The sequence below is a fragment of the Orycteropus afer genome, unplaced genomic scaffold, assembly GCF_000298275.1.
Source record: "Orycteropus afer afer isolate SDZICR_OR568_19922 unplaced genomic scaffold, OryAfe1.0 scaffold00276, whole genome shotgun sequence".
Lineage (NCBI taxonomy): Eukaryota > Metazoa > Chordata > Mammalia > Tubulidentata > Orycteropodidae > Orycteropus > Orycteropus afer.
In genome coordinates this window covers 2,660,697-2,671,357 of record NW_006921863.1, presented here as the reverse complement: position 1 = coordinate 2,671,357, position 10,661 = coordinate 2,660,697, and the positions used below count along the sequence as shown (strand labels likewise).

Genomic DNA, 10,661 nt, shown 5'->3' with positions numbered 1-10,661 from the left:
CTCCTCGGAAGGAAGGTTGGGCAATCCTACTTCCGTAGTGATACTGCCTCGGAAACCCAAGGAGGGGTCGCTATGAGTCGGGGCCGACTCGACGGCAAAACAGCAACAACAACATGAGTCATAGCCAATTTGATAGCACCGAAGAACAACAATATAACTTAGAGGTTATGTATATGTTGGATATCAATCAGGAGGAAAAAAAATATGCCACTGTTCTAAATAGGAAAACGTTAATATGAAGAATCATTAACTACTGTACCAGAGTTACTTACTCAAAGGAGTAAAAGAAGACTTAGAAAGAGACATAGAAATAGTAGATAAAAAAGCAACTACTGCCCCTAGGGCTGAGAGAGGGTGAAAAGGGAACTAAGAACATAGAAAGGAACCTACATTCTCCCCCTATTAATGCCAAAGCTGAGATTCAGACCTTGTTGGAGAGGGCATGGCTGCTATTGGAACACATAGCCTTCCCATCTCCATGAAGCAACTTGCCAATGGGTGTGGCCAGAGCTAGTTAATAGAAATAAGCCCACTGGATGTCAGAAAAATTGGTGGAGGGTACAAGTGTGCTGTCAGTGTCCTTACAAAAGTCCACTAAGTGGCTTCTAAACTTGCAGCATGGTACAGACCACAGCTAGTCGGTGAGAGCCACTGAGGTGATTACTACCAGGCTTCCTCCACATTGAGCCACTGGCATTGGTGCCAAACATCAGCACACTTGTTGGAACCATAAACAGAAGCTTCTTACTCTTGATATGGTCTTCTGGTTTGCACCTAGTGCTCTCTATAGCCCAAACGTAACATTAAACTGACTGGCAAAGGAGAGATGTTTATAGAATCCAGCTACTTTTCATGGCAAAGAGGTGGATTTGGAGTTGAGAGGCAATAAAATGATAATTGCAAAATATTGTTTTATAGATTGTTTGTATTTGCTTTTAATTATAAAATCTCAAATAAAGAATTAGTATAAGAAATTACCATTAGAACATAAGAATAAGTCCTGTAATTTCTAGAAAAAAATTTTACAGTATAACATTTATTATTTGTATAGTTTCTCTTTTAACTATTATGTTCAAAACTTAGGAGCAATATCACTAGGCTTTGGAATACAGTAGCCTGCCAAAGTACACTGTGTATTTCTCAATTCTGAGCTTAATATGACACAAATATTAAGAAAATATGGTAAATTTACTAATTTAGGTCCAGTATATTTTCCCTGTTGAAGGAACTTATCAAAACTTTTTATTTCTTTTGTGTTGCTATATTTTTAGTTAGGAATAAAAACATATGCTTTTCTACTTTAACCCTTTGTTATAATTTTACATTATCTGACAATATTGAAGCCTAGAGCGATATCTGTTAGAAGACTAAATTAAATTGGTTGGTCACATAGAAACCGGAGGTTTTTTTTTTTTTTTTTTTTAATTTCAGAACAATAGTTTGTGTCATAAGTCATATAGCATCACTCTTCAATGACAAAGTGCCATCAATAATAACATGTTTTCCCGGACCTCTCATTTTGCTCAGTTTTGGCACCTTGATGTGCTTTAGAAATATTTCCTTTGGGGTTTATTACAAAATGCAAGTAATTCAGTCCAAAAAATACTAATATTGTTGTTGTTATTAGGTTCTGTTGAGTTGGCTTTGACTCATAGCAACCCTAAGTACAACAGAAAGAAATACGGCCCGGTCCTGTGCCAGCCTGACAATCCTTGCTATACCTGAGCCTGTGGTTGCAGCCACTGTGTCAGTCCATTTCCTTGAGGGCTTTCGCCTTTTTCACTGACCCTCCACTTTACCAAGCATGGTATCCTCCTCCAAGAAATGGTCCCTTTTGACAATATGACCAAAGAAGGTGAGACAAAATCTGGCAATTCTCACAACCACGCAACATTCTGGCTGTACTTCTTCTAGGACAGATTTATTCATTCTTCTGGCAATCTATGGTACTTTCAGTATCATTTGCTGACGCCAACTAAAAAGCATCAACTCTTCTTCCAGTCTTCCTTATTCATTATACAGCTTTCACATGCCTATGAGGCGATTGGAAGCACCATGGCTTGAGTTAGACACACTGTAGTCTTCAAAGAGACATCTTTGTTCTTCAGCATTTTAAAGAGGTCTTTTGCAGCAGATCTGGCCAGTGCCCTCTGTCGTATGATTCCTTGACTACTGCTTCCATTGATAATGATTGTGGAAGCAAGTAAATTGAAATCTTTGACAACTTCAATCTTTTCTACACTTATCATGATGGTGCTTCATTTTCTGGTTGTAAAGATTTTCATTCTCTTTATGTTGAGGTGTAATCCATACTGAGGACTGTAGTCTTTAATCTTCATCAGGAAGTGTTTCAAGTCATCTTCACTTTCAGCAAGCACAGTTGTGTCATCTGCATACTGCAAGTTGTTAATGAATCTTCCTCCAATCCTGATTCCACGTTCTTCATATAATCTAGCTTCTCAGATTATTTGCTTAGCATACAAATTGAATAAGTATGGTGAAAGAATACAGTGTTGACATGCTCCCTTCTTGATTTTGAACCATGCAGTATCCCCTTGTTCTGTTCGAACAACAGCCTCCTAATCTACATATAGGTTCCTCATGAGTACAATCAAGTGTTCTGGAATTCCCGTTCTTCTCAATGTTATCCTAATTTGTTATGACTCACACAATCTAATGTTTTTGCATAGTCAATAAAACATAAGTAAACATCTTTCATACATTCTTTGCTTTCAGCTAAGATCCATCTGACATCAGCAATGATATCCCTCATTCCATCTCCTTTTCTGAATCCAGCTTGCATTTCTGGAAATTCTCTGTCAACGTATTGCTGCAACTGTTTTTGAATTATCTTCAGCAAGATTTTACTTGTGTGATATTAATGATATTGTTTGGTAATTTTTACATTCTGTGGGATCACCTTTCTTTGGAATGGGTACAAATATGGATCTCTTCCAGCCAGGTAGCCGTCTTCCAAATTTCTTGACATAGATGAGTAACTGGCTCCAGTGCAGCATCCATTTGTTGAAACATCTCAATGGATATTCCATCAATTCCTGGAACCTTGTTTTTTGCCAGTTCCTTCAGTGCTGCTTAGACTTCTTCCTCAATACCATTGGTTCTTGATCACATTGCCACCTCCTGAAATGGATGAACATTGACCAGTACCTTTTGGTACACTGATTCTGTGTATTCTTTCCATCTTCTTTTGATGTTTCCTGCATCATTCAATATTTTGACCATACAATCTTTCAGTATCGCAACTCAAGGCTTGAATTTTTTTCTTCAGTTCTTTCAGCTTTAGAAATACCAAGTGTGTTCTACCCTCTTGGTTTTCTAACTCTAGTTCTTTGCACATTTCTTTGTAATAATTGACTTTATCTTCTTGAGCTGCTCTTTGAAATCTTCTGTTTAGCTGTTTTATCTTGTCATTTCTTTTATTTGCTTTAGCTACTCTCCATTCAAGAGCAAGAGCAAGACTCTTCTGATATCCATTTTGGTCATTTCTTCCTTTTCTGTTTTTTTAATCACCTTTTGCTTTCTTCATGTATGATGTTCTTGATATCATCCCATAATTCATCTGGTTTTTGATCACTGGTGTTCATTGCATCAAATCTATTATTTAGATGGTCTCTAAATTGAGGTGGGATGTAATCAAGGTCATATTTTGGCTCTCATGGAATAGTTTTAATTGTCTTCAGCTTCAACTTCATCTTGCATTTGAACAGTTGATGGGCTGTTCCACAGTCAGCTCCTGGCCTCTAATAGTAATGCTTCTCATTTAAACAAGAGAAGATTGATACTCCAGGCATGTAGCCCATAATATTACACAGTATTGAATTTTAAACTTGGCTTAGAAATTCTGTCTGTATAAATGAGTCAATAAATGGAAATATAAATCTCAAGTTAAAAAGAGAAATCAATCATTCATTTTAAAGAAACTTCTTCAGGATGAGATATTTCTTTATACAAATCTAGCTTTTGATTGGCCCTATTCATTGTCAATTAGATGATGGCACTGCAATTGTGATTTAAGTTGTAGTTATTTGTGTGTGTGTGTGTGTGTGTATTTTGTAATGTAGTGTGAAATCATGCTAATAGAACATAAGCATCTCTTCAGTCAGAGTACTAAGAACATTAAGGCATCTTTTAGTAAGACTGTCATTTGAAGAATTTTCTTTTTATCCTCTTACACTTTAGACTTTTACTCTACAAAGGCAGGTACTTATTCTGTCATTAGCCTTTCCTCTTTAGTTCACATTATTCATTTATTCCACAAATATTTACCAAGCATACATATTTTGCAAAGCAGTCTATACCCACCTATTTGAGCATGATAATGTCAGAGTTCAGAGACTGAAAGGGACACCAAGATAATTTATCATAACCCCATCTTTCTCCAAATTAAATTAAGAAACTGAGTTCCTGAATGGTACAGGGGTCTGACCAAAATCTTGATGTGGTGGAACATAAAGTTCAGCATTCCTCATAGTAAACCATGTTGCCCATGAGAAGCTATCTGAAAACATACCTAAAACCTAAATATTGATGTAGTGTTTAAAGATTCCTAAAGGGATAAATCACTGTTTATGAAGTAATTATATAGTCCTTGCCTTCAAGATACTTACAGAATCTTTAGGATTAATATACACAGTTGAAAAAAGCAAAGATAATAATTAAGTTTAATTGAAAGATTTATGAGAGCAGAAATCATGTGTGACCTTTATTCTATTTTTTTACATTTCATTAATACAGTGAACTTCTCATAATTCATATTCAACAAATATATATTAGATTACTAAAACTATGTATTGAAATAGAAGGTGCAGGCATTAAGTATTCTAAGTGCTCAGATGAAAGAAAAACCTGCCTGGATGTGGACATTTGAAAAAGTTTTCATGGAAGATTTAGAATTTAAATTGGGCCGTGACTAATGTCTGTAATTTAATTAGACAGAGAGGAACTCCCAGGTTTCAAATTACTTGTTAGCTCACTTTCCATTAAGACTTTATATACAGATTCTCTACTTTATTTGCTTTCAAATTTCACCTTTCAGCACGAATCCTTGGAACAAGAGTTCTTTAGGATTTCCTCCATGAGAAAATATGACCAATATGCTACGATACATGTACAGCTATATTAATTGTTATTTATCGAAGCATTAAAAAAATGGAACCAACCCAAATAGCCATCAATAGGATAATATTATATCCAAATTTAAATTAATGATAAACATAGATCTATATTTTTCACCAAAGACACCATTAATATATTGAAGCGTAAAAACTAACAGGTTGGAAAACTACATATAAAGAGAATGATCCCAGTTTTGTAAATGTATATATAAAAATATCAATTCAAATAATATAAAGTAGGATAATGGGCATTTATATTCTCTATACTTTTCAGAATTAAAGTATTATATAGTAAGCATTTATTGCTTATAAAAATAATCATACTCTTTTTGGTTGTGGGGAGATTTCTAAATTTATTCTGTTGACTTACCACAGATATGAAAACTATAGAACAATGATATCCATTCACTGAACAAACCTTTACTGAGCACCTATTATGTACTAGATACTATAAGCACAAGAGTCAATTACCTATTTCATAAGCTCCTTATGACTTTGAAAGTAGGTGAGGATCATAAGTAGAATACCAGGAATCTATTTCCTTCAGAGTGGGCCTTTGGTCTTACTTTGATATTTTAAAAAAAACTAAATTGATAGATCTCTTGTGTTTTTGTTGCAGTGTCTAGACTATGAACAAAATTACTGAGGTTTTTCCATGTCTGACTTTTTAATTGAAATAATTCAATTCTCTCTCTTGCCTACGAGGAGAAAAAGCAACTCAAAGACATTTAGGGCCAGAGAAAAATGTTTAATGTGTTTTGAGTTGACACTGAAAACTTATACATATAATAATTATATCTTTATTCTATACTATATAATTTTCTCTTCTCCTCCTATATAATCTATTTTTAGGTACTTAGTTACATGTTACAATAATTATGTCCATGTTTAGTGTTAATTTTATCGTTGAAACTCCCACAGGGTAGTACCTGTCATTTTGACAATGTGTTAATGCCTAGCACCTTGGCATTCTTGTGAGGGTAATGCTGTCTGAACTTAGCTTGCTAGGGACAAGGCAGAACACATGCTTTACGTCTAGTGGCAGCCAATCGTGGTTAAATGCATGCAGTCAGAAGGCCAAGGAGAACCTGTGATGGATTCATTTCTTGTATTCAACTGTGCAACTAAGTGTGGGTACAGGCTTTTTTTTTTAATATTCATAATCTAAACAAGGATGTTTCATTATATTTAATTGGTTATTCTTTTAAATTAAGGAGTCTGTTCTATTAGCAGAAAATTTGTAGTTTATGCAATATCAGCAGCTAATAATAATAGCTTCCATATGTTCTGTAGTAGTTTGTAATAAGCATTTTCACTTACATCATGTAATTTAATCATTAGACCACCTATGAGGTGGATATTACTATTCCCATTTTACAGATTAGAGAACAGAAGTCCATTTAGGTTAAATAATTTACCAAAAGCTACATGGCTAATAAGAAGAAATAGACCTGGGTTCAAATCTATGTGCTGACTTCAAGTCCCATGGTTTTTCCACTGTACCAGCTCCTGCTATGATTCTTCCTCTGCCTTTGAAGTTGGAAAAAATATGAGATATTATTGGGTTGACTCAACTTAATCATAATTTCTCCTGGAGCCACCTCAATTTGTTACTATTAAGCCTATTTTGTTTAGGTTCCATAGAGAACCACTGACAAGGCTTATACTAGAATGTAAACATATTTACTAAGTTTTACTTCTGATTGAGCTCTGTTGTCCTCTAGCTCACCCTTCCCAAGGCCAGTTAACAGTGATCATTGCATTGAAGAAGACTGTTACCAGGATGCAAAGAAAAAATGTACATAAATAAAATGTTGGCCCATTGTTGTAGTGCTGAACTTGAACAAAATTTAGTTTACTACATGAAGATATGGGAGCTCTGGTAGCATAGTGGCTAAAGCACTTGACTGCTAACCAGAAGGCTGGCGGTTCAAACCCACCAGCCACTCCTCGGAAGGAAGGTTGGGCAATCCTACTTCCGTAGCGATACTGCCTCAGAAACCCAAGGAGGGGTCGCTATGAGTCGGGGCTGACTCGACAGCACATAACAACAACAACAACAACAACATGAAGATATGGCTATTCATTAAATGAATGTGAGCCAACAGCATGTGAAGAGTCATCATGAATTACATACACACTTAAAATCAAAGTGACCACTAAAGGAAATTTTCTACCATTAAGAGATTAAAATGCATGTTAATAGGTAGAATTTAATGGCAGAAAGAAAATGTAAATCATGATGGATCATTAAAGGACTGGCTTGAGAAACAGACTATATTGTGGCATAAATTGACTACAGCAAAGAAGACACTCTATATTTCTTGACCTTGATGATGAGTCTTTTTGTAGGCCTTTGAGTTTTATTAACACGGAATAGTGACAGATTAATTCTGTAGCTGTTAAAGAAATTAAATCCCCCTCTTTCTTTCTTTATGGTTAGCATGGAATAGGGAAATAATTCTCTAAATCAATTCTGAAAAGAGGATTTAATTTATTTCACTTATATGTCACTTAATCTTCTTTATTCTATAATAGACTTGTTTTATTTTAATAAAATTATTGTGACTTTCTTTTGTTCTAGGTTTGATCTTTCACTACCTCAGATGGTGAAAAAGGAGCACAGCTCAACTGAAAACATGTCTTTAGAAACTCTAAGAAACACCAGTCCTGAAGACCTCTTTGATGAGATTTAACTGTCTCAGAAAAATACTTTGATGTTCACTTGATTATGTTTTCTATTCATTTCTTTAAACTGAAAAAGCAAAGTTTCAACTCAGCAGCAGCTATTACTGAACCTTACAATTTAATTACATACACACTGAGTTGAAACCATTGTACAAAATGGATTACACGTGTATATGAAGATATGATTTGATGACAGTGGCACATTATTCTAAACTATTCATTCAGCATGCCTATAATTACATAAAACCTCAGACTTTTTGTTGCAAAAGACACATTTATCCTTATTCAGTTCACACATATGATATGTGGTTGCTGTCTAACAACTTGTCTAGGAAGATTTGGAAATAGGACAAAGAAATCATCTTTCAAAAAAAAAAAAAAGTCCACAGTTGTTTTCTAAATAGTCATATTGAACAATGCTGTTTCAGCATGTTAATTTTGGGGATGATGTATAAAATCTATTTTCAGTTTGTACATAAGCAATCTAATAATACGATAATAAAATTTCTGATACACTAAAGATTCCATGTTTTTCATAAAATTTGTTATTTAGCTTAACTTATTTCTTTCCTGTAGTAACAGAATTTTTTAAAATCATTATTAATATAAAGGCAATGTCCTTTTTGTTTAAAAAGACTATTTTTCAAGGATTATTGATATAAAATAGTTATCCTACATATACAGGAGACCTCTTGGAGAACAAAGACATTTTATATTCAGTCTCAGTAAATTTTGCACTTTTTTTAAAAAAATGCTCATTTTTTTCTACATCTTAACCTCTCATCTGTCTTCAGTTCTCTCCAACTGAACATCCATTTATTCAGTGCTACTCAAGAGTTAATAATCACCATGTTGCTAAATGCAGTGGTTGATTTTCAGTCCTAATTTTATTAGTCCTCTCAGAAACATATGACACATTTGATCACTTCTCCTTCAGGAAACATTTTCTTCACTTACATTTTTTTTTTTTTTTTTTTTTTTTTAAGCAGCAATTGCAGATATGCATCTCTTTAATTCATTACTTCTCTGGTCTCTAGAAACTTTTGGACTGTGGGTCTACTAAAATAATTTCCAAATCTTTAGTTTTTGCCTTTTGGTATCTGATTTTTTAAAAAATTATTTATTGTGATTTGCTTTGATTACAAAGCAGATTCATTTTACTCTTCAACAGTTCCTACACATTTGATTTCATGGCATTTATTAAAATCCCAACAATAAATAGTTCTCCTTCCATCTCCTCCCTGTGACTACCCCTTTCCTGTGTCTTATCTATGAATTCCTTTCTGTCCAGGTTTCTCCAAATGCTGCCCTTCTGATCTCTCACGTTGATTTAACATCCCTGGGGCAGATGGCTGCATCTCCCTGTGGTAGGTGTTCTGCTTGTAGGCCTTTCTACTATTTGACTGATAGCTAATCCATGGACGTGAGTCCAGTTCTAGGCCCAGAGGGTAAGCCAGGGCCATAGTCTTGGGGGTTTCACCAGTCTCTAGCCAACTAGTATTCCTGGTCATTTTTACGTTTTTGAATTTTGTGCACATTTTCCTCCCACTCCACCAACGATCTCCAATTTTGATCCTTTTCCTAGTGGTTGTCATTGGCCAGGCACCATCTAGTTAATATGGTCTCAGGGTCATGAAGGCTAAGTTTCTCGTTGTCCATCAGACCCTTGTACCAATTGTTCCCATATTACTTGGATTTTCTTCCTTCTTCTTTGCTCTAGATAAGAGGGGACCAATAGCTGCTAGAAACCTTTTAAGACCCTGGTCACTACTCACCAAAGTAAGATATAGAACAAGATTTTTATGTATTGTGTTGCACTAATTGAGCTTGATGTGCCCCAACACTATAGTCCTGAGCCCACATGCCAGGTGACTCACTCCCTCAGGATGCTTGGTCATTGGTAACAAGTTACTACAACCTTGTCCCTATTAGTTCTATAATATATACGGGTATTTGTCTACCACAAAAACACATGTAGGAATGTTATTGTTGTTAGTTGGCATCGAGTTGTCTCTGACTCATAGCAACCCTATGAACAGCAGAACAAAACACTGACCGGTCATGTGCCAGCCTCATGATCCTTGCTACACCTGAGCCCATCATTGCAGCCACTGTGTCAATCCATCTCTTTGAGGGCCTTCCCCTGTTTCATTGACCCTCCACTTTACCAAGCATGATATCCTTCTCCAGGGAATGGTTCCTTCTGACAATATGACCAAAGTAGATGAGATGAAGTCTGGCCGTTCTCGCTTCCAAGGACCATTCCAGCTGCACTTCCTCAAGGACAGATTTGTTAGTCCTTTAAGAAGACCATGTTACTCTTAGCATTCTTCTCCAACACCACAACTCCAAAGCATCAAATCTTCTTCTGTCTTCCTTTTTCATTGTCCAGCTCTCACATGCATAAAGGGAATTGAAAATTACCATGGCTTGGGTTAGCCACACCTAAGTCTTCAAGGAGACATCTTTGTTCTTCCTCACTTGAAAGAGGTCTTATGCAGCAGATTTGCCCAATGCAATATGTCATCTGATGTCTTGACTACTGCTTCCATTAGTGTTGATTGTAGAATCAAGTAATATGAAGTCCTTGACAGCTTCAGTCTTTTCTCCATTTATTGTGTAGCTGTTTATTGGACCAGATGTGAGGACTTTTGTTTTCTTTATATTTAAGTGTAATCCATACGACAGACTGTAGTCTTTAATCTTCATCAGTAAATGCTTAAAGTCATCCTCACTTTCAGCAAGCAGAGTGGTATCTTCTGCATATCACAAGTTGTTAATGAGTCTTCCTCCAATCCTGATGCCACATTCTTCCTCATATAATCCAGCTTCTCAGAT

General features: G+C 35.5%; 1 protein-coding gene across 1 annotated transcript in view; it reads left to right on the top strand.

The window, feature by feature from the left end:
• XRCC4 (X-ray repair cross complementing 4) overlaps window positions 1-7,831 on the top strand; it is a 397,398-nt gene extending 389,567 nt beyond the window's left edge. The window contains exon 7 of the mRNA XM_007950549.2: window positions 7,720-7,831. Within this exon, the coding sequence (XP_007948740.1) occupies window positions 7,720-7,831 (112 nt within the window). The remainder of the gene's footprint in view (window positions 1-7,719) is intronic.
• The last annotated feature ends 2,830 nt before the right edge of the window (window positions 7,832-10,661 follow it).